Raw genomic sequence first — 24,422 nt, 5'->3', positions numbered from 1 at the left:
ATTTGGTTTTGAGTTTTTGATTTTCAACTTTTAGAGTTGGATGGAGTTACGACTTTTTTTTTTATTTCAAACTCAAAGTCACGGATATGTGGTTATATAAATAGCAGTTTTGGTGTCTGCTTTTCTCACCAGATCTCATGGGTCATGACTGATTGTTTCTTTTTTCTTGCAAATCTGATATTCTCTCTTCGGTTTTACATATGAAGGAAATAACGAAAAAGGGGCGTGTATTGGTGAATTCTAGGCTGGGAGTGCATATTCAGGGGGGGGGAGGAAAGAAGGAGGAGGATGAGGAGTGATGACGAATTCTGATATGAAAGTTGAAAGAATATGATGCAAGTAGAAGAGAAACAAAGGGTTGTAGATGATGGAAATAGTAGTAGTAGTAGTAGTAGTGATACATCCCATGTATTCGATAATGCCAAAAATCTAGAATGTCGAGGTATAAACTGCAAATCAAAAATTCATTTCCAACCTCGTGAGGAGCCACACACACACATGTCTACTACAACTTGGCCCTCCCGTCAACCCCCAACGCTACATCCCGCTTAGACCTCTCCTTCAACACCCTCCTCAAAATCTTACCACTCGCACTCTTAGGAATCTCCTCTACAAACACAACTCCCCCCCTCAACCACTTATGTCCCGCAACCCTCTCTTCCATCCACTTGACAATACGCCTCGCCTCGTCCTGACCAGCCCTCGCACGTATGTTCTCCGCAGGCACTACATACGCCCTCGGCACCTCAGTATGCCTATCCTGATCCTCCACCCCAATCACCGCAACATCCCCCACCGAATCATTCTCCATAAGCTTACCCTCCAACTCCGCAGGGGGGACCTGAAACCCCTTGTACTTGATTAATTCCTTGACACGGTCTGTAATGTAGAAGTTGTGGTTAGCATCTTGGAAGCCGATGTCGCCTGTTTTGAAGAAGCCGTCGGGGGTTAGGGCAGCGGCGGTGGCCGAGGGGTTTTTCCAGTAGCCTTTGAAAATGTTGGGGCCGCGGAGGTGGAGTTCACCCGGGGTAGAGGTGTTGGGGGGGAGTTCGAGACCGGAGGCGGAAATGTATTTTGCTTGCATGTTTGGGAGGAGCTTGCCTACGCTGCCGATTGAGGTGTACCATTCGTCCCAGGGCTAGTGGTGGTGGTTAGCAGGGGGGGGGTGTCTCTTCTGTTCTGGTTTATGAGGCTGGAAAGTACCTGAGTGTGTGTTACGGGGCTTGTTTCGCTCAAGCCGTATGCTTGGTTGATTTTTAGGCCCAGTCGCTTGTGTACGGTGTCGACGAGGCCTTTTGTGAGGGGTGCAGCGCCGCTGGTGATCATTTTTAGGGATGAGAGGTCGTACTGGGTCACTATGCTGTCTCTGGATAGGCGCACGATGACGGGGGGTGCTACGTATATGAATGTGATTTTGTGCTCTTGGATTGCTTCCAGGAACATCTTTAGGTCGAAAGTGGGCATCACGACAAGCTCGATGCCTCGCTGCAGTGTTTGATGGACGAGCCCAGTAAGGCCGTAGATGTGAAAGAAGGGGAGGACGCCTAGGAACTTGTCTTCTGCTGATGAGTACCAGTGGCCTACACCCCCTTTTAGAATAAGGAGATCTGCGATGATGTTTCGATGGCTGAGCATCACGCCCTTTGGCAGCCCAGTTGTACCAGAGCTGTAGGCAAGGAACGACAGGTCTTCGGGGTTGGCTTTCCTTCTGCGATACCGTTCTAAGATGGATGCCTTCCGAATACTGGACCAGTGCTTGTGCTTGAAAGAATCATCTCTTTCAGGTCCCAACAAAATGACTCGATCGTTTGGGATGCCGACTTTGTTTGCAGCCTCCAACGCTGTTGTCAAAAACGCTTTTGTGGTCACGAGTGCCTTGGCGCCAGAGTTCTCCAGCTGGTAGGCCAATTCATCTTTGGAATACCCTGGATTTGCAGGCGTAACAATTCCACCTGCATAAAAGGTGCCGTATATAACTGGCGGGACATCGACATCGTTTGGCACATACAGTGCCAAAACGTCATCTTTCTGCCAACCCCAGAGATCCAGGAGTCCCTCGCCGAATACTTTCGCCAGGTCTTTTACTTGGGCAAATGTATATTTTCGATCAGAGTTGATTGCACGGTAAATGACTTTGTCATCTGAGAAGTCCCTGTCTTTCCGCTCAAACATGAATCCCCATAGGTCGACATCTGGGATTTTCACATCTGGAAATGGCGAATTGGAAGGCATGTTTTGTGTTGGTGTTGGACGGAGAGAGCAAACAGGCGTCAACTCACGCGCAGCGATGTTGGACTGGAAATTGTATGTTTGTTTTCAATTGGCGTCGTTGTGTAACAAGATAATGATAGGGTTCAAGGCGGAATGGGACCTCGGCTTTCAGCAACATGACGTTAGCACTTCCGACTCTGGCGCCATTGCAGCGTTTAGTCAGCCTCGAGTTTTGGAAAAGACACCCAGTTTTGTAAACAATTGCCTTAGTTTGAGTAATCTGACGGCTCCTCCTAACTGCATTAACAGGATACAATGGTGCTACGAATGTCGAGTGTCCTTTGCAATGGTTACTCAGCAAACGAACTGTATCCCCATTTGAGCGAATCCCAGTCCCCACTGAACTCTAAGTGCCACCTTTGGAAATGTGTCTGTGTCAGTTTGTTGAGTGTTTGGAAGGCAGATTATTCAAATCTCGCTATCTTTATTTTTATTTTTAGGTTTTTGGTAAGTCATCAACGGAAAGTTTCATGCCACAGTCAATGCATTCTCACCTGTAATGGATTGAGAATAACAGTAATGGGGAAGCTCCAGGAGCTTGGATCTCGCAGTTCCACCTGGGTGTAAATATGAGATAAATGTGCGCAAGCTGCTTGAGCCAGGCTAATGTCTTGTGTGTTCTACCATGCGCACGTGACCAGGCGTCGGATCCCGGAACATCTAGGTACGTGAACCATCGGGAGAGCCGGAAGGCAGCCACGAAATGATATGCGTGGTCAGCTAACGTGTCCACAAAGACCGAGGCTAACGGAAGGCAATCGAAATAATGTCCTGGTCATACAAAGCACGGGTGTGACGGGGCTTCGTCTTGGTGCACAGCGTAGCCTCGGCGCCATGGGCCAATTGATGATGGCAATGTGACGATGTGATGGTTCAGCGTTGTGTTCTGGGGCTCGGGCAGCCGCAAGTCAATGGCTGCTGGCTGGTTGAGCAGGTGTGGGCTGGGCGACAGCATTGTGTACATAGGCCTACGTACTCGATCCATGAGGTGTGGGTGGAAACCAATGCTAAAAGGAATGCCGCAGACTAAGGACCGTTCCCGCATGCGCACGGTCTACCGTAATGGTGGGGGAAAGGCGCGAGCGAGCAGTCAACCGTCCGACCGAACGACCCACCCTCTATCTCTCCCAGTTCATCCATCAAGGTGCCTCCAGCGCCGCTTCATCTCGGCCGCATTCGCATCTGGCTCCCAGATCTGCCGGAACAATTGGTCGTCGGGTCGCGGCAGCAGGTCGACTCGCTCCGGTGCAAGTGGGTGCGTCCTCAAGGCTCGACACAGTTCACGTCGGCAGCCGCTGACCAACCGCACTCTTGGGACTCTGCTCTGCTCTCGGATCGAGCGTGGGCGGCGTGATTGGCTAGGCGGGGCTGTGCCGTGGGGAGGGCTGCACTGTCGAGGACCCATACGGGCGTCATCGCTGAGGCGTGGGCGGAAGAAGGGCAATTTCTCTGCAGCGTGATATCTGCACCACTGCCACGACTGGGTCCTACAGGCCGTCTCAGCTGGCAGGGAGCCCGGCCTTAAGCAAGTGTCACCGGCAGCTGCTTCTCATACCACACAGGATGGGTAAGTGCCCCTCGACTTCGCCCAGATCCCCCTCCTAACGTCGCCATCTCCATCCGTCATCCGCCCTCCGCGCCAGCGCCATCACGGTTCTGCCTCTCCTCATAACCAGCCCTGCCTTCCTGCTGACTTTTCTGCCTGCTAGATTCCGCAGGAGACACCTATCGTCCCAGTGACCGAGTGAGTACAGCCACCTCTTCTCTTTTGCCCGTCGCCAATCGTCGCCCGCCGACCATGTGGCCAGGCGGCAAGTGAACCGCACTGCACTGCACTGCACCGCACCGCACCGCACCGCACCGCACCGCACCGCTCCTGGCCTGCCCTTGTCTGACCTGCTAGCCGCCATCACGTCGAGGCCGGCCGTGACAGACGAGCTGCTTGTCCATTTCCCCTTTCCCTCTCACTCCTCACTTCACCTCTATGGTGCGTGGTGTCCGCTGGTGTTGACCAGAGCACGTGATTGGCCGGCAACTGCCGTCGCGCGTTTCGTTCGTCGTTGCCCAAGCTCCGAGCTGCTCACGCACGCTCGCCCGCTCGCGCAACCTCTCCTTCCAACCCCATCAACCCTGCGAGCCTGCACCAGCTCGCATCACCCGCCCGCAACCCGCTCAAACCTCTCCGCTTCGACGCATTGATCGACGCACCGTCGCAATCATGTCGTACGAAACTGACAATTATGACCAGCGCGACCGCTCCCCTCGTCGCCGTTCTCGCTCCCCGCGACGCTCCCGACGCTCCTACTCACCTCGCAGCCGCTCTCGCAGCCGAGACGACTACCGTCGCACTGAACGCCGCTCGCGCTCCCCCAACAGTGGTGCTCAAGGTGCGGGAAGCTACCAGTCGTACGGTGCCAGCAGAGGCGGCTCATCGCGACCCACTGAGAACAAGGGCGAGATGATGCAGAACATTAGGGACTCTTCGCAACAAGACCGTCGCGTCTACGTCGGCAATCTCTCGTATGATGTCAAGTGGCATCACCTAAAGGACTTCATGCGCCAAGGTACGGATGGCATGTGTTGCGTTGTCGCGTCAAGAGATGGGCTAATGTGGAAATAGCTGGAGAGGTCCTCTTTGCAGATGTCTTGCTACTACCGAACGGAATGTCAAAGGTAATGGATGATGGCTTGTCTTGATCGTGAGAAGGATGGAGGTTGACTGGCTTTTGCTTTGGGTGTAGGGCTGTGGCATCGTGGAATATGCAACTCGGGAGCAGGCGCAGAACGCTGTTGCAACGCTCAGCAACCAGAACCTCATGGGACGCCTCGTATACGTTCGCGAAGACCGAGAGGCCGAGCCTCGATTCAGTGCCCCCGGCGGTCGTGGTGACTTTGGCGGCGGAATGGGTCGCGGCGGCGGCTACGGTGGCTTCGGTGGTAATAACGCTGCTGCTGGAGGTCCAACCGGAGCACGACAGGTCTATGTCTCCAACGTTTGTACACCCATTTCATTGTCCCCATTGTTATTTACATTAGTGGTCTTTGCTAACCTTGTTGCCTAGCTTCCCTACAACGTTGGCTGGCAGGACCTGAAAGACCTCTTCCGCCAGGCTGCCAACAATGGTCAAGTCCTTCGCGCTGACGTTCACATTGCACCTGATGGTCGCCCAAAGGGTTCCGGTGTGGTTGCATTCGAGACACCCGAGGATGCCCGGAATGCCATTACCCAGTTCAACGGCTATGACTGGCAGGGCCGAAACCTCGAGGTTCGCGAGGACCGCTTTGCCGGCGCTCCTGGTGGATTCGGTGGTCGCGGAGGCTTCGGAGGCCGCGGAGGCTTTGGCGGCGGCTTCCAGGGCCGTGGTGGCTTTGGAGGTCGTGGTGGTTACGGAGGCTTCGGAGGTCGCGGTGGCTTCAATGGCGGATACGGTGGTGGTGCCGGTGGCCCTGGTTTCGACCCCAACGCTGCTCCTCCTGCCCCGAACCCATTCACAGACTTTGCCACTGCAGGCGGAGAACCCAGCAACATCATCTACGTTCGCAACCTACCATGGTCGACTAGTAACGAGGATCTTGTCGAGCTCTTCACCACGATTGGAAAGGTCGAGCGTGCCGAGATTCAATACGAGCCCAACGGTCGCTCTCGCGGAACCGGTGTAGTTGAGTTCGAGAAGGCTGCTGACGCAGAGACGTCTATCGGTATGTTCTTCAAAGTTGTTGTATATCAACTTACTAACACATCTATAGCTAAATTCACTGGTTACCAGTATGGTGGCAGGCCTCTCGGCCTTGCCTACGTCAAATACACCAACGTAGGCAACGGCGATGTTATGGAAGGTACCGAACACACTGGCGGCTTGACCCAAGACCAGATTATGTAATGCGTTCTTTCATTCGCCATGCATCTGGGATACCTAGCATCTACATGATGATGCACGCACATTTTTTATTTGCTGTGGTAGCAAGCGCCTTATCAGGGATGATTTTTTTTCCTTTATCTCACATTTGCATCTCTCCACAGAATGGGATCTGGAGAGAATATCTTGCGAGTCAGTTCTGGTATCGGGGAAACACTGTAGGAGAACAAAATTTCCTTGTCTACACTAAAAGCTAGCTGTTGAGATGTAGCTATAGCATCGAATGGGAATTTCGTAAGGCTTATGCACATGCCTTTGCTTCACTCTTCTGTTTTGGCGTGCAAATCTTGACTATTGCAACAACTTCATCATCCACTCATACGCGGCCCATTGTACAGCATTGACAATGAAAGCGCGTACACTGCATATGCCCAGGCCACGGACGAAGACGCCTGCGCCCTCTGTCCGGTATGCTTGCCTGGCAATTTCAATTGAGCTCATTCGCTTCTTCTGGGTTTCCGGTTGCAGGAGCCCACTTCGTTCTCCATCTGTTGCCGGTGGATGTAGTACCTGGGTCTGTACTCTCGTCTTGATCATATCCAAGGGAAAAATGGACGTCCAGCTAACGACACCCGCCAACCCACCACACATGAGTACCTTCATCGCCGTTTCCTGATCCGAATCATCCGGCGAACTCCAGGCCTGTTTGGACATTTCATACGACCAGAAGCTAGAAATTGTAGTTAGTACACACCCATACTTATATTTCCTTTCGTTCCTCTTCCAACGTGCCAAAAGAATTGCACGTATTTAGGTTTACAAAAAAAAAGAAGAGGAAACTTACTAAAGCCCATAACCCACCGCATCCCTCACACTCGTAATCGCACCTCCATAATACAACCCCCGTACCCCCTCAGCCCTCCACACATCCCTCGCCACACTCCACGACGTCGTTGTCTGGCTCGTAGAAACCTGGGCTCTGCACTTGATCAGCTCGGTAGGGGCGCTGACGACGAAGGATGCGAGACCGCCTGTTACGCCTGCGAGAAAGACGTTGGAGAGGCTTTGCGGGGAGGCTGGGGTGTCGTGTAGGAGGGTTAAGGTGCGGTTGTAGGTTACGAATAAGAGACCGTTGAGGGCGCCGTAGGTGAGGATAGGGGCTGTGGCGCCTATACTGGAGTGGTTGTGCTTGTTAGTTTGTTCCCCTTTTTTGGTTCGAGCAAGGAAGGGATTAATAGAGTTTTGAAAAAAAAAAAGAAAAATAGGATCAAGGGTTTCTCTCCTCACTTTCCCTTACTCCACTTTTTTGTTTCAAAGCAATAAAGAATTCATGATATGGGAGAATAGTAAATATTGAAGTTATTGGTCTCACCTCTAACTAGTGTTCCGGCATTTTCGAATTGCGCTTTGAAACCTTGCAGGGTTTGGAGTTGTGGTTGTACCGCTGCTGCTGCTGTTATTGTTGTCGTCGGTGTAGCTTCTACTACATGTGGTGCTGGTGCATTTCCTGCCTGCAGACGCGTCTTTATGAGGTCCAGTGGGTTACCGATGATGATGCCTGCTGCACCGGAAATGTAGCCGGCCCAGAAGTCTGCGGACATGATTCTCTTGTTTTTTTGTGTGTTCCTATTGGTGTGTGGGAGGGAAGGGGGAGGCGAAAATTATGTAGGAATGGTTGGGGCACGTCTAGTACTAGAGGAGGGGGTAATGCAGGGTCTTTGGAGGTTGGGGGAGTGGGGTGGGGAGGGGCAGGGATTTCGAAGATCTACTAGTAGGACAGCCGAGGCTCAGATGGATGTGAAGGTGGAAATACGATGTTCGACTCTTGGAAATGGAGAATGCATGGTTAGTGCGTGGGTCCTGCGTTTGCATTATTGACTATCAAATTGAGTCTGTGGTTATGCTATTGCCAAGGTTAAGACGAGTGATGGTCTGCAGGGTTTAGGGTCATATTGTCTTCCTGAACATGAAATCCTATCGCTTTGCCTGTGCATATTTTTGTGAGAATGAGAAATTGTTTGGGCCATGTTCATTTATTTTGCTTGCTGTGAACATCTGTCATCACGAGATGATCCATGAAATTGTTAAGATTACGTCAGATATTATCTCCAATGATTGTTTGAGTTTGCCATGCATTTGCACAAGTTATAACACAAGTCGTGAAACTTACCTCGTCTCGATATAGAAACTCTTGCTTGAATTTGACCGGGAGAAAACTATCTTCCTGTCCATAAGACTGGTACCAAGACGGCCCTATCATGTTGATGCGCACCCTGGCAACCAGGACTTGTCTACGAGGTTTGATGCGTCTTCTGTTTCTTGTACAGTGGTTGGGGTTGAACTTAAGTCGGTCAGTGTTGATCGAGTTGTCGGTGCTAGAGCAACGCCAGCACATGATTACTGGTTAATTTCGGCTGCGCTTTCTAGAAAGGCCAAATGATGATAGGCCAGATGATGGGCACGTCAGACCGCTCTTGGGCTTTCCGTACCTACGTAGCTCACAGAGCCGTCCCTATGTTTCGAATAATCACAGTAAATGGTCCAGGTAAGGTAACAAACAAAAGCGAGTGAAGCGCCAAAGACGTTCCGATCTCCAGCATGCATGATGTGTGTCATTCTCGGTGGCGTTGGCATATCGACCCAAGCGAATAGACTAGAGCAGGCTAGAGCTCGGACCATGAGGCTGAGACACCCCCCCGATGACCTTCACCCCGCCGCCACCCAAACATCAGGCCTTTATCTTCACGCTCCTGTAGCTCTTTATTCTTACTGACACACTTATCTCCCCAGGATTGCCTTTATAGCTACTGTTTGAGCTTGGCAATACCTCTTTCTCTACACGTCGCCACCGTTGATCATGAGCGCGCGATTAAGACCCTTGTTTCGAGACCAATTACACAGTATGTCTGGCCATCTGCTGCGCCTTGTGATACAGCCTCTACGCGCTGAGTGTGCCTAGTGTAGCAAGGCTGTATCATCGAAACGCTGCTCTCAGGGCGCCGAGCTTGCCGCCTGAGATTCCTTGTATTCATCTGACACCCTTCCAGATTCCGCCACACATTAGCATTCACCACTCACCTTCGACGAACACACTGAATTACGATTATTTTATTATCCCTCGAGGAAACTATACTCAATGCCTTCACAATCTCTTGATACCGGTTGGGACTTCAGCCCCGTCATTGATCTGATTGAATCTGCTTCCGAAGATATCTGCTCTCCGGCGCTCCGGCCCACAACGCAGAGCAGCTTCACACCAGCCTGCGAAGATGGCGGGGTACGCTTGGGCAGTTTCTCCAAGCTGTTTGAGAGCCTAGGCTTCTCAGACAGTTTGGTAGCACCGCTTCCACCCCTCGACCCTGACTCTGAGCTTAGCAACTCAGATGATGCTTTGCTGCCGTCTCCAACCTTGAAGCCGGCTCAGGCGCCCGTCGAGTGTGTTGAGAATTCAACTGTTGAGCCAATAAGCAGCCCTGGCTTGACTAAGACGCAGCGCAAGAAGGCTCGCAGACGTGCTGAGAAGGAGTTGCTGGAAGAGCAAACCCGCCAGCGGATCATGCAAGAAACACTTGATCAGCTCGCTGAAGAACGCGAGCAGAGGGAGCATCAAAAACAACAAGGCTCCAATGGCAAGCAATCAGACAAGCTTACCAATAACTCGGTGGAGGATAACGATGTTGCTGAAAAGCCGCAAAAGCCCTCCCGAACGAGTTCACGATCCAATGTTGGTGCAAAAATCCGACCTACGACCGCACCAGAATCCACAGGTGCTCATGACATTCAGCTGAAGCAACCGAAGCAGCCCAAAACACCCAAGCTTCGTCCTAGTATACTCAAGCAGTCGTACGCAGTACAGCCAGTGACTCCTCAGCCATTACAAAAGGCACCGGTCATTACACCCTGTAAAACGCCAGTACCTAATCTAGCCATACACGAAACGTCGAGCACTCCAGTGCTAGACCAACACATTGACCTCCCACCACAGCGGCCATCTCTTGTGGCTACTCCAGTGCTAGACCAACACATTGACCTCCCACCACAGCGGCCATCTCTTGTGGCTACTCCAGTGCGCCATGGACTTGTCCCACGAACTGTTCGACCAGTCACTCTACCAAGGTCTGCTTCACAACCCGCTGTTGTAGCCCAGGCTCCGACGACACCGACCCCACGGGCCGGCTCGTTCAGCGGACGGCGACCACCTCTTGTGATTCGATCGAAAACGGATCGTCATCTCCATCTGTTCAACAAGCTAATGGAGAAGTTTCCGGAAGACCAGAAGTGGCTGGTGGCGCCGATGCAGCTTCTGAACGAGAAGCAAAGCGAGCACGGTTTGCATGTATTCGTCGATGCCTCGAACATTATGATTGGACTCAAGGATATGCTGCGCTTGCATGGGCTTCACCATAACGCGTATGACATATCGTTTGATAGTCTTGCGCTGCTGATGGAGCGGCGCCGACCTGTAGCCAAGCGATTTTTCGCCGGCTCACACCGCGAAGCCAACCCGCTTCCTCACATTGAGAAGCTAGTGGAGACTTCGAAGGCAGTTGGGTACGACAGTGTGATGCAAGAGCAAGTGCTGATTGTACGGGAAGACTCTGAGAAGAAGAAATTCTTCAACGATGTCAAGAAGATGGGGTGGCACAAGGCGACGCAGATGCGGTCTGGCAGCGGCAGTGACTCTGAAACGAGCGCGCCGGCTCCCAAGACACCTGCAGCCCCGAAATGGGTTGAGCAGGGAGTGGATGAGATTCTTCACTTAAAGATGTGCCAGAGCATCATTGATTGCGAATGGCCGAGCACCATGGTGCTAGCGACGGGGGACGGGGCGGTTGCAGAGATGTCAGACGGGTTCCTAGCTCACGTGGAGCGAGCGTTGAAGCGGGGGTGGAGGGTGGAGTTGATCAGCTGGGGGCAGCAGATCAACAGTGGTTATAGGAAACGCCAATTCCGAGCCAAGTGGGGTGAGCAGTTTACGATTATTGAGCTGGACGAGTTTTTGGAGGATTTGATTGATACGCGGTAGGGGATAGATAGATGATGTGTTGTAGTGCATGATATCTTCAGCCTTGTGGTGTTTGACATTGTTTTGGCACGGGGTTGTTTGGGATGTTTTGTCTGTTTGAATAAGACGCTAGTTTTGTTTCTTAAAAATATGTCTAGGACAGCCTGTTGCAAGACCGGTGTCCATTTGTGATGGCCCAAACATTTTTATGCATGGTAAAGAAAGTCATGAAAGGGAAATGAGAGATGTTCATGCCCACGACATTTGCCAAGAAGCGCTCGTGTCGCTATTTGCCATGGTGATGAGCGGTACTCTAGTAAGTAGTAAGTAGGTGTAGAGTTGCAGTAGTGTCGAAATCCCGGCAGGACCCGCACTTTTGTTTTGTCGCGTGGTAGGTGGTTCCTGATCATCATCACATCATCACCCCCTTTTTTTTCTTTCCAACCCACACTATTGTAGTGTACTTAGTCTCCACGGAACTTCTACTTCATGTCCGTAAAGTAGGTTATGTAAGTATGCACATACCATACTCACAATCTATCACCGCAAACCCTGCAAAAGTCCGACCGAAAGCAAAAAAGAACCAAGTTTGCTAAAAAAAAAAAATCACCCCATACTCATACCCCAAACACACGCCGATCATCATTATCATCAGCAAATCTCGGCGCCCTCATCCGAGTGACCCCCCAAATAATTGAAATAAAACGTTGTATGGTAAGCTCGGGTACGAAGCGAGGGCATGTACTGTGTACATTTCTACTAGGGAAACCTCGATACGGCCCATACACGAACAGCAGCAAGCGGGAACGAAGGCAAAGGAGGAAAAAGATTGGATTAAACTACCCGACTCCCGCGCTCGCAGGAAGGGTGTTTGCAACATGGATCTCTTAATGGCTCGTGCCCGTGGGAATTCGCGCGGAACGACGGGGGAAGGGGCCAAGACGGACGATGAGGGGGGGAGGGATTGGCAAAGAGCGAAATGTTCGGTGTGATTTGTGAACTGGGAAGTTGAGTAGTGCAGTAGCGAGAGAGAAGCAGGGTAGTTGATGCGAGTGAAGTCTAGAACGGAGTATCGTATTTCAGATGGTTGCAGGTTGTGTGAATACGGGATACGAGTTACGGGAGGGGGCGCGCAAGGATTTGGGGGGCCGCGGTGGAGTTTTTTTGACTGCGACGGTGGCAGACCTGATAGGCTTTTCCTTCTTTTTTTTCCTGCGCGCTGTACCTGGATTGTTGGTGGGTTCGGGTCTATCCACACACGCACACCCTCGTTCCTGGCGGTTGTGAAACACTAGGTGGAAATATGCTGTGGACTGGGGGGCTTGGGGCTAGGCTGGGGAGGCGGATTTTCGGATGTGTGACAGTTCAACGGTGGAACGGTTGAGCCGGTGGGGAGGGGAAAAAGTTAGGGATATGGAAAGTGGATGCGTTTGCACGTTTATTTTGTTGGGCATGGGGAGGGCATGGAAGAGGGGAGATGGGCAAAAACTAAGGTTTGTGCTTTTGACAGCGGATAGGGTGGTGCTGTATGCAAATGCAAGAAGGCCGTCTCGAGTCAATTGGTGGTCATGCGCACGAATCAGATGGCATTTCTTGTTTTCTCAATGCGGGTAGATGGGGGTTTAGAGGGCCAAACGGTGTAGAGAGGGAAAACAGCATCACTCGAGTGGGAATAGGAGGCGTGAGGAAATTGCGATGGTCGCTGAGATTCGGCATGGAGGATAATTTTTTTCTTCTTTTATTTGTGAGGCATTTTCTTTGGGCGGGTGGCGGCTAGCGACGAACGCGATATGGGGGTCCTGTTTGTTTTGTTTTGTCTGCATTTGGTTTTTTCCCTTTGGCATAGTGCCGTGTGTAGTGGGCTTGTAAAGGGCGCTAAGCTGGATGTGAGGCTAACTATGGTGAGTCGGAGGGTCGTGCGAAGGACTAACTGTGGTCCGATAGTCCGCTCTCCCACGGGCGAAAAGGGCATCGATGCATGCAGGGATCAAAAGTAGGGCGGGAGGCAATGGAGCAAGAAGAAAAAAAGAGATTACGCCCTGCATTGCACCAGGGCGCAACAGTGCATCAAGAAGGAGGGGGAGGAAGCAGATAGACGAGACAATGGTACTCTGCTCTAGGCGAAGGTCGCAGGTCGGAGGCCGAGTGATGCGCGGGTGCGGATCTTACAATGTGCCGAGGCGCTTATTCAGACGACGAGGCGGACAATACAGTCAGCGGACGCCTTTTGGTGCGCGAGCCGGCGGATAGCAGGCGTGATTGGTAACCAGGGTCTACATCAGAATGCGACCTTTTGCGAGCGAGGAGGGGGAGGGGGCGGCATGGAGAGTCAGCGGTTTCAGGCGTGACATTGTCGCGGCCCAAGAAAGGCGTGTCGGACAAAGAGGGCTGCCTACTGTCGAGGGCGGTGGAGGAGAGGAACATGCTTTGTGTTTATCGTCAAGGCTGGGATGCTCCTGGCGGCAGACGAAACATGACGCTGCCAAGTCACAGCGACAAGGTGAGGCTCGCCTGCACGGCGGTGGACTGCTAACGAGTATGTTGATATGATATGGTCATGGCGGATGGAGCCTCCGCCGCGATGCCATGCGATGCCATGCTGCCATCATCGGCGGTGTGTTGATGTCATGGCGAGCTAAAGTAGCGTCCAGCGCATTACCGCATCATCCTGGCGCCAGCCAACGGACGATTTTTTTTTCTTTCCTCGTTGCAGCGACGGGTCCCGTACAGTTCCATGGCCGATAGGATGGCTATGGACGATGCTGATGCTGATGATGCTGCAAGGGCATCGGTTGCTTCAGGCGCGCCATGCATGCGCATGTATGTACACTGCCCTGCTGTGAAGCTGTGGTGTACCAGTAAGTACGCCTAGTAATTATTACTTACTCTGCCCCGGGCTGTGTAAGTACCATAGAATGACACTACCGTCTCGTCTACGCAGCCATGGCACCCACGGTCGGCCATGGCATGCAATCCGGCAACACGCATCACGCAGGCATAATGGCAATCGAGGACAGCAGCGTGAATCTTGGAAGCAATAGGCAGAGGCGGCAGGGCGCCAGGGCTGGAAACGAGATTGGGTGCACCCTCGTCCTAGCCCGCTCCGTCGTAGCCGCTCAAGTCGCGGACCTAATTTGACCCCCCGGCGCCCTGCACGCCTCAGCCATCCGGAGCTTCCCCTACCAGGTGCCTGCCTAACCTACCTAACCTGCCTCTCTTAATCCTCTAGCCCGCCCTCTTCCGCCCTGCCCTGCCTCCAAGCTTGCCTGCTCCAAACTTCCTCCCATTAAGCTCGTCGTCCCCTTGCACAAAAAAAGAAAATCTCCCCCCAAGAGGCTCGACGACGCTCGCCCCCAACCAAACGCCCCCTTCCTCTTCCTCTCTCCCTCCTTCTTCTCCGCCGTCCTCGCCCGAACTGCTGCCTCTGGTCGCGTGTGTTCCCGTCGCTCTACCAACCCGATTGCGCCACAGCCCGTTCCCCCAGGCGACCGAGTCCCTCCCTCTATTCACCATGACCAACAAGAGCTACCTTGCATTTCTTGAAAACACCACGGCTTCAGACATGCTCTCGCGCACCACCGTCCCGGGCCTCGCTGCCTTGCCCAGTCTTATCCCCCACCGCGTCCGCAGGAAATGGAGAGCCACAAAGTCCCGTATACGCAGTCGCCAGTCCGTCACCTCGTCCATCGCCTCGCTCGAGACGTCCTTCTCCCCCTCGGACACCCTGCGTTCGCTGCGCACCCACTCGTGGTCCATATACGACGCCCAGTATCTGTTCCTCGCCATTGTCGCCATCTTCTCCCTCTCCGTCAGCGAGGCTCCAGGGCCCTTTGCCAAGACGTTTGTTGCGACGCTGCTCATGACGGGCTTGTGTCTTCCCATTACTCGCCAATTCTTGCTCCCATTGCTTCCTACTCTTACCTGGCTATTCCTCTTCTCGAGCTGCAAGTACGTATTACTGCCTACTACAACCTTTGGTGACTCTGTGTGCTGACTACCATGTCTAGATACATCTCCGAAGACTACCGACCTGCCATTTGGGTCCGCGTCCTCCCCGCTCTCGAGAACATTCTCTACGGTTCAAACCTGAGCAATATTCTCTCTGCCCACAAGCACACCGTCCTTGATATCCTTGCATGGTTGCCTTACGGTGTTGTCCACTACGTATCGCCCGTCATTGTTAGCGGATGCATGTTCATCTGGGGTCCCCCAGGAACCCTTCCCATTTGGGCTCGTGCTTTTGGATACATGAACATCACTGCCGTCCTCATCCAGATTGTTTTCCCATGCTCCCCGCCATGGTACGAAAACACCTACGGATTGGCTCCCGCCAACTACAGCATTCACGGCGACGCTGCAGGTCTCAAGGCCATTGACAAGCTTACCGGCATCGACATCTACACTTCCGCCTTCCTTGGCTCCCCCATGGTCTTTGGCGCTTTCCCCTCTCTGCACTCTGGATGGGCTACTTTGGAGACCCTGTTCATGGGACACGTCTTCCCCAAGCTGTTCCCAGTCTATGTCTTCTACACCATGTGGCTGTGGTGGTCGACCATGTACTTTTCCCACCACTATGCCGTTGACCTGGTTGCCGGCAGTCTTCGTGAGTTTTCAACTCTTCATTTTCGTCTCAATCCTTGCTAACGATATCTCCAGTCGCCGGTATCTGCTACTTCTTCGGCCGCGCAAACTTCCTGCCCCGCCCTCAGGCCGACAAGGAGTTCCGCTGGGACTACGACTTTGTCGAGATTGGCGACCCAATGGACCGTGCTGGCTACAGCATGCTCGACATCTACGAGGAGTTCCCACCCAATTCTGATTCAGACGATTGGGCTACCGGTTCATCGTCATCCTACTCTACTGGCGGTCGCAGCCCAATTGGTGCTCGTTCACCTACTGATGACAACCAGAGCCTCTGGGATGGAGACACAGTCGGATCCGATACCGAGCACACTCTCCGCAAAGACTAGAGCCACACCCATCTACACCTTCCGCCTCATAACCTTACACCCATCTCTAAACTCGCACATCACCTAATAATCTCCCCAGGTGACGGCCTTTACGACCTATGCATTTGACTGGAGTTTTTTGTTTTGCGCAGCATTTCAGCGTTCCATGGATAAACATGGGCATTATGGTATAGAAACACGGGCGTCCTCTACAGTGTAGAATGACGACATGCATCCCTGTTCAGAACCACTCGATATTTTTCTCGCAGTGGATTTCTTCTAGCGCCAGAGAGCGTGGTTTTATTGTAACCCCACTTTTTTCTTTTGATACCCAAGTCAATCGCTTCCTATTGGCAGCTTTTTCTATACAAGAAAAGTTCCATTTTTATACACGTTCGCTTCAGCGCTCAGCCGCTCAGCCGCTTACCCTTTGGTACGCATGGCATATCTGTCCATGGGCAGGTCTTTCTTCTTCTCTTTCTGACGATGATGTTGGGATAAGGGTCAAAGGGGGGGGAAACGGCTGGGATTGCATTGGTTGAATCAACGCATGGATTCCGACACGTACCGGAGCAAGCACAGGGCCCTGGTGGAATGAATTTAACACGGGCCTTTTGTTTCTTCCTTTTTCTTCCTCTTCTTCTTCTTCTTCTTTTTTACCCGTCTGCAATTGCACGGACGCGGTTCATACCACATCACACACACCCTAACGTAATGCTTAATGGAAATCAGTCATGGTTGAATGAAATCAAACAATTCACAAAACATGACAGCCAATACAATTTGGTACCAAAGTCTCCATCTCTCTCTTGTGTGTGTTGTCTGCCCACCATAATGCTGACATGTGAAACGGGATCGGCGTGACCTTGTCCTGTTCGCGGACAAGTGCTTAGCTTACGTTATTCATCCTTGGGGGCTGGACCTCTCAACAAGCATGCTTTGCTACTTACTTTACCACACTTATGTACATATCCAACCCACCATGGCTTACTCAGGTGAGGTGGCCTGGCTGATTAACTCCATCTACTTACTTACTAGTCGTAGTAACAACCCAAAGCACACGAGAACAACTTGACATAATGACCGACCAAGTAAGAACGTGTGTTGTCCAAGTACCTACTATTCATATCTTTCCAACCCCCCTCCGTAGCTGAATCTTAGGACTTGTTTTTTGGGGGGGAGGGGGGGTGCAGCTTACACAGATGAGATGCGGAGATCGTTACGCTCGCTCCTATCAGCATAACAGCATGTAAGCAGCCATTGAGCTGAAATCAACTTTAAAGTAGTAGGAGCTTAGATTTGGATTTGGAGAATCAGCTCATGTGGGGGTGTATAGTACTACTACTTAGTCCACTTTAAGCTGAGATAGGAGTCGGTTGGTTGGTTGATTAGAAGCGAGTAAAACGCTCAGCTCTTCTCGGCCTTGAATGGATTGATTGATTGATGGGGTCTGTCTGCTTTCCAATCATCACCTCTCTCTTGTATGAGGAAGTGCTTGCATTCGCCAAGACAAGACAAGTCTCCACGCGGAACCCGGCGGAAGACTTGTGTATAATTGCGTGCTTGACTAGTGCAATTGGCTGATGATAGCAAGCTTGGTTATGAGATGGTCACACGACTACTTTTTTTTTTACCTGTTATCTCAAGCATCGTAGTATCATTCCCTTAACCTACCGCATGCATGCATGCATTGCATACACTTTGTCATACACAGATAAGAACCATGTTCGCTAGCCGCCTATGGAATACTCACTCACACTTCCCAAGAGGCTACTCTTTTTTTTTGTTCCCTGCCCCCACTAACCCAAGTACACGTACAACCCACACCACTACCCAGGCTAGAACAAGTCGAGAAGATCCTGGTTACTCTTCTTACCCTGCTCAGCACCTGATATTTGCTGGGCTGGCGGTGGCGGCTGATTCGTCTCCATGCTCATGCTTGCAAATCCATTCATAATGTCATTGTTGCTCATTTGACCCGCAGGAGCAGCGGGTGCACCACCTCCATCGCCGAATAATCCTAGCAGGTCATCCATATTTGATTGTGCTGGAGGCGCATTTGCCACGGGTGATGATACGCGTTGAGGCGTACCGGCAAGGCCTTCCAATCCAGACGCCCCGTGTGTGGGCTGCTTTTGCAACGAAGCAGGTGCAGAACCATCGAAATCAATGTCCAGGAGATTCTCCACGTTAGTGGGCGCTTGTCCACTAGCTGCGGCGGCAGCTGCAGCTGCGGCAATGGGATTCTCCCGTGCTTCCTCTTGCTGCTCCTCGATTGCCGCTCGTTGCATCGCCTCCGCGCCGAACCTGCCCTGTCCAAGGAAGGCCTCCGGTGGCTTGTGGTAAACTGACGCCAAAGTCGACAGCTCTGCAAGCAGATTCTCCAGCAGTTGGGGAGGCAGTGACCGTATTGTCGATGTAATCGGAGGCTTGTCTGAGAGTACAATTTCCTGATCAAGTCAGTAGTTGTCCAAACGCCATATTTCAAAAATTGCATACCTTTGTTATCTGTGGGTCACTGGAAAGCAGCCGCCAGTAGACATAAGCTCTGTCCCGGATATCTGGGTTGTCATTGTCTGCTGTAGCGGCTTGTAGGACCTTTGTGACTAAGCCCTGTGCTTGATCTGGCTTCTTCAAGAACAGCTTGACGACAGCTGTGAGGATCTGAAGTTGTGTCTGGACACTGTTAGCATTGCCCGCGCAGACGTATCACCAAAACTTACCTGAGTGAACTCTTCAGCAAATGTGTCAACGAAATTTGATAGAATCTCGCCAGCGTTGTTGATCTTCTCTGCATACTCTCCAACAATCCAGATGAGAGAAGCCCGTGCATTCGGCTCATCCAGCTCGTCTATGCACTGGCAGAGTGTCGGTATTATACCCTCGTATCCAGGGTACTTTCGGAATATGTCCTTGATGACAACAATCGCCTCCTGGACGACATAGTTGACCTTGGTGTTGATAAGGTCGAGCAGTGTGTTGACACACTTCTCGCTCGCGCTTTCGATCTTGATGGCAACTTGTCCAATGGCCTTGACGGCTCGTCGCACAAAGTCCATGTCCACCTCCATAGCGTACTCCTTCAACTCGGCCAGTAGTTGATCCACGTTCTTATCGTTTGCTATCCGCACCATGATTTCAAGCTTTTGCATCTTCAAGTATGGCGGGTCGTTGTATTTGCAAAAGAAAACACGCATTTCCTTGCTGAGAATGTCGGGTTGCTTCTGAAGGAGGAGGTCAATGTTCCGTAGTGCAACGTACTGTACTTCTGGTGCAGACGACACGAGTGTAACTGTAGTATATCAGCAGCGATCACATGATTTCTCAAGTTCAATACGCACCTAGCGGCGGTGCCATCTTCTTCTGGTACGACTTCATCATCTCAGGTGAGATATGCTTCATGTGCAAGAAGACGACCTTGACAGCTGCCAGCACCACACTGGGATTTACATGCTGGAACTGCGGGACAACCCTTTCGCAAATGTGCTCTGCCTCCTTGATATCCGCTGCCTTGTAGTCTGCCAGAGTGGTGAGCAAAGTCACACGACCCCACTCTGTGCACTCGTTCAAGGCCAGAAGCATCTTCTTGAGTTGTGACGAGGTGATGACGAGAGCCTTGGTTTCCGGGGCGGTCTCCTGAATTTCTACCAAGGCTGTAACCGAGTTTGCGACGACCATGGGATTTGGGTCTCCGACTAGTTCCTGGAGCTGCTCGAGGAAGCCATTCTCAATGCACATGGCGGGAGCAAGATCGAACAGCTTAGCCACACACAGCGCTGCGGTCTTTCGTACATATGGCGATTCGTCTCTCAGCGTTTTCCGCAAGGGCTCTTCCATGTAGTCCGTCATCTTATCAACGCGAATACATCCCATTGTCCGTATCGCCAACGCTCGTATGAGGGGGTTCGGGTCTTCCGAGTCTTGAACAAAGGTATTCACGGCGAGAATACAGAGGTCGGGGTGTGATTTGGCATAGTTCCTGAGGTATAGAATCAGTATCTTGGTAGTATCCCCAGCGTTGGATGCACGCACATGAGGTATAGATATACCAGCTTCTTCTGGTCCAAGTCGGCGGTTGCGATATTCTTCAGTACATCAGGAAACAGCGCAGACACATCCTTGCCGAGCGTCATTGACATGATGGTCTTTTGAATGGCCTCTTTTCTGCGACAGTCTTAGTGCTTTGCTAGCCTTTTTATTATCCATCGTGGTACCGGGCGCTCACCGTTCGTAGGCATATTGGGAACTAGAGGCAATCGTCAGTTGTGAACAGCTGTACTTGTGCCTGGGGTAAAAGCGTACACCAGACCTGCCCGCAACTCGAATGTCTCTCCCTTGCGCGGCGGCGCAAATGCGCCCCTTATCCTATTGACAGCCATATTTGTTGTAAGAAACGCAGCAGCCGATTGCTCAGCCTAATAAGCCAAACCCCTCCGATTGCGGTTCGTTCAAATGTGAATGTTCGTAGACGGTCGATTCGAGGCGGGTGTCGCGATTCAGATTCCCTGATCGTTCTGGACACAGCAGTCGGGAAATTGTCGTCTTTCAAAGTCGAGTGGCGTCGCGGGGGAGTGAATTGCTAAAGGGACAATGTTGGTGGAGCTTCGCGACTGCCACCTTGATGATAAGGCCCGTGCGTTGGGATGGCATCTAGCCCAACGCTTCGATGCTTTCGCCGTCGCCGTCACTCCGCTATCACAGGAGGATCATTATGGTGAGTTGACAAGGGGAATAGTTACTCTAGGTCATGGTTCTGATGCAGACTGATAGCCTTCTAATTTGCCAAATCTACGTCGGCTCTTTGTCGACGCGCGTAGCGAAGCCGAAGAGAGCGCGTACTCCAGAAAGGCTGTATGTTCTTGCTCAGGCACGCGATAGGCCTCAACTGTTGAGCTGATTGATACTACAGTTCTACAACCTCGCCATTTTCATTTCTTCTGTTGCTGTATTTAGTCTGATGGCTCAGCGCATGGCTTCTGCAAAGATGATTACTTCGTAAAAGAAAATGCATTGTGCGAATGGCATGTTCGCCAAGTTGCACAATGATTCTATTGCCATGGAATGTGATGACGGTCTGGTTCTTTTGAACACACCAAGAACTTGAATTTATCACTTCCCCAAACTCAAAGTCCATAATAGATGCGTATGGGCTGACGTGATTTTATTCCATTTCTCAATACACAAAATGTGCATACTAGAACACACATGGACAGCAATGTGTCATGTTCGTCCAATAGCCTCAGCAAAGAACCACCACTTTGTGAGAAACAGGTTTAGTAAGTACCCTCATCAGAGCACCCGCAAAACCCTACCAAAACAAAAGCAAAAAAAGCCCCTTCGCACATCACAAATTCCCAATCCTTCATTGCTATAAATCACAAGCGCAAGATAAAATCATAAAGTTCGGACGTTGCCAAATCTCGATATGCCCCCCCCCCCCTCGGCTATGTCGTTCATCCAAAACCCAGCGCCTACCTACACCCAACCCAGTTTCACCCCGAGACACACACACACACACACCCTGCCAACCCAATCCCTCCCTTTCTCATCATCATCATCATCTCAACCCCCCCCAAACCCAGAGAAATAACGCAATCAGAGGTTGCCCTGCATCGGAACGTCCTCAGCCCGAACGATGCTATTAGCCATGCCGGGTAAAGTGTAGGAGGTTGTCGCGATACATATGCTGCAACACCTTCGTGCCTGATCGCCATCCAGGTTTTGTCATGTCTGCGTTCGTCATAGTGCGACGCATACTACGTTTCGGTCGGATTTATGAATAGTGTGCTAAGGTGGAAATTTATGCGCCGAGGAAAAACGGGAGGTTTTTTGACTAGTAGTAACTGGAACCCTAACAATAGTAAAGCTAGGGCTATTGTTGTTGTGTGTATGTGTGTGTCAATTCTGTCAGAAAAGTCTGCCCCCCCCCCCGTTCTTTGACAGACTTGACGTAACGTTATTGTTGTCACTATAGGAAAGTGGCGAAGGGAAGGAAGGAAGGAAAAAATAAAGTGGTATGATTCTACATTTCATCAATTCGCATAGGGCAGTGGGATATTTGAAGGGGGAGGGATACAAAAAGAGCTACATAGGGCGCAAAGGGAAACAGGATGAAGAAACAAAGAAGAATAAAACAAAGAAAAAAGACTTCTCTCTCGCTCGCTCGCGCAACCTTTAGAACCAGTCCAATGAAGCGCTTTTGCTTCAATCTCCGTAGAGCATTGACATTCCCTCTCTCTATCTCTTCCTCTTCCTTTGCACCCTACCCTTTGCTCCCTAACCCCCCCCTCAAACCATCATTCCCATATGTGTGTATGTATGCTGTTTCTGTGTGATTGTTTTAAAACTTAACCAATGGATAAAAAATTTGGTTCCTGTTGTGGGATTTCAAGAATAAAAAAGCCATCCATTATAGCGGCGTATAACCGCCCTTAGACTCCAAGCCTCACTGTGTTGTTACCAACCTCCCCTAATCATGCGTTACTTCTACACTCTCGTCAAATCCGCCTGGCGTGTGGGTATGGATGGAGCCGTTTATGCGATGTAGTGGCGGCGGGAGAAGCGGCCACGACCGCGGCCACGACGTCCACCGAAGCCACCTTGACCGCCCTGACCACCTTGGCCTCCCTGACCGCCCTGTCCTCCTTGACCCTGGCCGCCGTTCTGACCGTTGTTCTGACCGTTGTTCTGGCCGTTGTTTTGTCCGTTGTTCTGTCCGTTGTTCTGTCCATTGTTCTGGCCGTTGTTGTTGCCACCGTTGTTCTGACCGTTGTTGTTGCCGCCATTGCCGCCGACGGTGAACCTTACACAGTCATCCTGGCCACCACGCTGAGCAACGGGCATGATAACAGGCGCATGGTTGCTGGATGAGGTAAGAGTGCAGGCACGGTAGACGCCATCAGGAAGACCATCAGCAAGGTCGGCGGTGAGTTCACCCTGGCCGTTGGCAGCGGTGTTGACACCCTTGAAGAAAGCAAACACCTTTGGATCAGGAGGGTTCGCAGTGTTGATGTCGTTATTCAGGTCCTGGACAGTGATGTGCGTGTGGCCAACAATATTTCCGCCCTGCAGAGTCTGGGGAGCAGCGTAATAGGTGTTGTCAGGGTTCGTAAACGAGCCAGCTACCAGATTGTTGGTCTTGACGGAGAATGTGATTGCCTGGTTGGCCTGAATAGTGTCGCCATTCTTGGGGTTGGTAAAGACAGTTGAGATCATGTTATCGACAGAAGGGATATCTCCATAGACTGTGTAATGGTTAGAAAATGATGCAGACATGGGGAATAGAGCACACTAACCAATGCCGTTACAAGAACCCTCACGGACCTGAAGACCGTTGGTCTTGGTCTTGCCTTGACAGAAGTTGATAAAGTTGGCATCATCGCTGGTGATGTTAGTACTATAGACACAGGGAATTGTGGGTATGAAAACTTACGTGTTGGAAGGAGCCTGTCCGGCCTCCGCTTGACCTCCAAGTCCGTTGGATTTACTGGCATCCTGAACATTGTCCGCGTTGAGGCAGAGTGCGTTGTTGTTGCCACCGTTGTTGCCGCCGTTGTTATTCTGGCCGTTGTTCTGACCATTGTTCTGTCCGTTATTCTGGCCGTTGTTTTGTCCATTGTTCTGGCCGTTGTTTTGTCCGTTGTTCTGGCCGTTGTTTTGTCCATTGTTCTGGCCGTTGTTTTGTCCATTGTTCTGGCCACCGCCCTGTCCACCACGCTGTCCACCAAACTGGGCATTGGCGACACCTGCCGCGAGGAGAAGGGGGACGAGAGTCGAGAACCGCATGTTGAAGTCTTGAAGTGAGATCTGGAGTGAGGAAGAAGATAAAAAAGGGTTATAAGGAATGGCGATCCGACTGGCGGTGGATTACAATAGGGAGCAGAGAAGAAGAGACAGATACGTTCAACGTAATCTGATAGAAAATAATTAAGAGGAAGAGAAAGGAATGTAACCCTCAACTGCAGAACCGGATTGTGAGAAAAAACAAGCGACTGATGATGGCAAGAAGTCAAATACTTGTCGAGGAAAAGGTCCCTTAAGTGCTTGGCGATGTCCATAGGCTAAGGACAGCAAAAACAACCTGGCAAGGCGGCTCCTCGTTCCTTGGGCATGAAACCCGCGATGAAGGCAGACATGTCTCACACCCACATACTCCGGCAAACATGGGCTCACGCACGGGGCGCAATTGACTGAGGCTGTTGTGGCAGCCACGCCGATACAGGAATGCGCCAGGCATTGAGGAGGAGACGCGAGAAACGGATGGTGTTAGAGGTTGGCCATGTAAAGCACAGAGTGCCGCGAAGGTTGTTCCCGCTAGCCGCATCCGGCTACGGCCCTGCC

General features: G+C 51.6%; 9 protein-coding genes across 9 annotated transcripts; 5 read left to right on the top strand and 4 right to left on the bottom strand.

Moving 5' to 3' along the window:
• Window positions 1-505: 505 nt before the first annotated feature.
• COCCADRAFT_32875 (uncharacterized protein) lies at window positions 506-2,232 on the bottom strand (the record flags this gene model as incomplete). The annotated part of the gene is made up of 2 exons (XM_007709519.1): window positions 506-1,138; window positions 1,204-2,232. 2 exons carry the CDS (start codon window positions 2,230-2,232, stop codon window positions 506-508), a joined length of 1,662 nt encoding a protein of 553 aa, XP_007707709.1.
• A 1,082-nt stretch (window positions 2,233-3,314) lies between these two features.
• COCCADRAFT_84314 (uncharacterized protein) lies at window positions 3,315-3,731 on the top strand (the record flags this gene model as incomplete). Its single annotated transcript, XM_007709564.1, has 1 exon — window positions 3,315-3,731. The coding sequence occupies one exon, from the start codon at window positions 3,315-3,317 to the stop codon at window positions 3,729-3,731; it is 417 nt and encodes a 138-aa protein (XP_007707754.1).
• A 758-nt stretch (window positions 3,732-4,489) lies between these two features.
• On the top strand, window positions 4,490-6,152 carry COCCADRAFT_1217 (uncharacterized protein; the record flags this gene model as incomplete). Its single annotated transcript, XM_007709489.1, has 5 exons — window positions 4,490-4,835; window positions 4,892-4,944; window positions 5,013-5,264; window positions 5,334-5,970; window positions 6,019-6,152. 5 exons carry the CDS (start codon window positions 4,490-4,492, stop codon window positions 6,150-6,152), a joined length of 1,422 nt encoding a protein of 473 aa, XP_007707679.1.
• A 327-nt stretch (window positions 6,153-6,479) lies between these two features.
• COCCADRAFT_1216 (uncharacterized protein) lies at window positions 6,480-7,729 on the bottom strand (the record flags this gene model as incomplete). The annotated part of the gene is made up of 3 exons (XM_007709488.1): window positions 6,480-6,858; window positions 6,973-7,297; window positions 7,501-7,729. 3 exons carry the CDS (start codon window positions 7,727-7,729, stop codon window positions 6,480-6,482), a joined length of 933 nt encoding a protein of 310 aa, XP_007707678.1.
• A 1,535-nt stretch (window positions 7,730-9,264) lies between these two features.
• COCCADRAFT_84128 (uncharacterized protein) lies at window positions 9,265-11,154 on the top strand (the record flags this gene model as incomplete). Its single annotated transcript, XM_007709563.1, has 2 exons — window positions 9,265-10,125; window positions 10,171-11,154. 2 exons carry the CDS (start codon window positions 9,265-9,267, stop codon window positions 11,152-11,154), a joined length of 1,845 nt encoding a protein of 614 aa, XP_007707753.1.
• Window positions 11,155-14,644: 3,490 nt separating this feature from the next.
• COCCADRAFT_84150 (uncharacterized protein) lies at window positions 14,645-16,103 on the top strand (the record flags this gene model as incomplete). The annotated part of the gene is made up of 3 exons (XM_007709562.1): window positions 14,645-15,081; window positions 15,141-15,736; window positions 15,790-16,103. The coding sequence occupies 3 exons, from the start codon at window positions 14,645-14,647 to the stop codon at window positions 16,101-16,103; spliced, it is 1,347 nt and encodes a 448-aa protein (XP_007707752.1).
• Window positions 16,104-17,920: 1,817 nt separating this feature from the next.
• COCCADRAFT_84088 (uncharacterized protein) lies at window positions 17,921-20,461 on the bottom strand (the record flags this gene model as incomplete). Its single annotated transcript, XM_007709561.1, has 7 exons — window positions 17,921-18,532; window positions 18,582-18,758; window positions 18,806-19,374; window positions 19,424-20,061; window positions 20,115-20,246; window positions 20,308-20,328; window positions 20,385-20,461. The coding sequence occupies 7 exons, from the start codon at window positions 20,459-20,461 to the stop codon at window positions 17,921-17,923; spliced, it is 2,226 nt and encodes a 741-aa protein (XP_007707751.1).
• Window positions 20,462-20,852: 391 nt separating this feature from the next.
• Window positions 20,853-21,081, top strand: COCCADRAFT_84121 (uncharacterized protein; the record flags this gene model as incomplete). Its single annotated transcript, XM_007709560.1, has 2 exons — window positions 20,853-20,933; window positions 20,992-21,081. Coding segments are annotated over 2 exons (171 nt in total), but the record flags the coding sequence as incomplete, so codon positions are not given.
• A 1,535-nt stretch (window positions 21,082-22,616) lies between these two features.
• COCCADRAFT_84131 (uncharacterized protein) lies at window positions 22,617-23,867 on the bottom strand (the record flags this gene model as incomplete). Its single annotated transcript, XM_007709559.1, has 3 exons — window positions 22,617-23,326; window positions 23,378-23,463; window positions 23,515-23,867. 3 exons carry the CDS (start codon window positions 23,865-23,867, stop codon window positions 22,617-22,619), a joined length of 1,149 nt encoding a protein of 382 aa, XP_007707749.1.
• Between the last annotated feature and the right edge of the window lie 555 nt (window positions 23,868-24,422).

Source organism: Bipolaris zeicola (genome assembly GCF_000523435.1).
Source record: "Bipolaris zeicola 26-R-13 unplaced genomic scaffold scaffold_9, whole genome shotgun sequence".
Lineage (NCBI taxonomy): Eukaryota > Fungi > Ascomycota > Dothideomycetes > Pleosporales > Pleosporaceae > Bipolaris > Bipolaris zeicola.
This window is presented reverse-complemented; position numbering and strand designations above follow the sequence as displayed.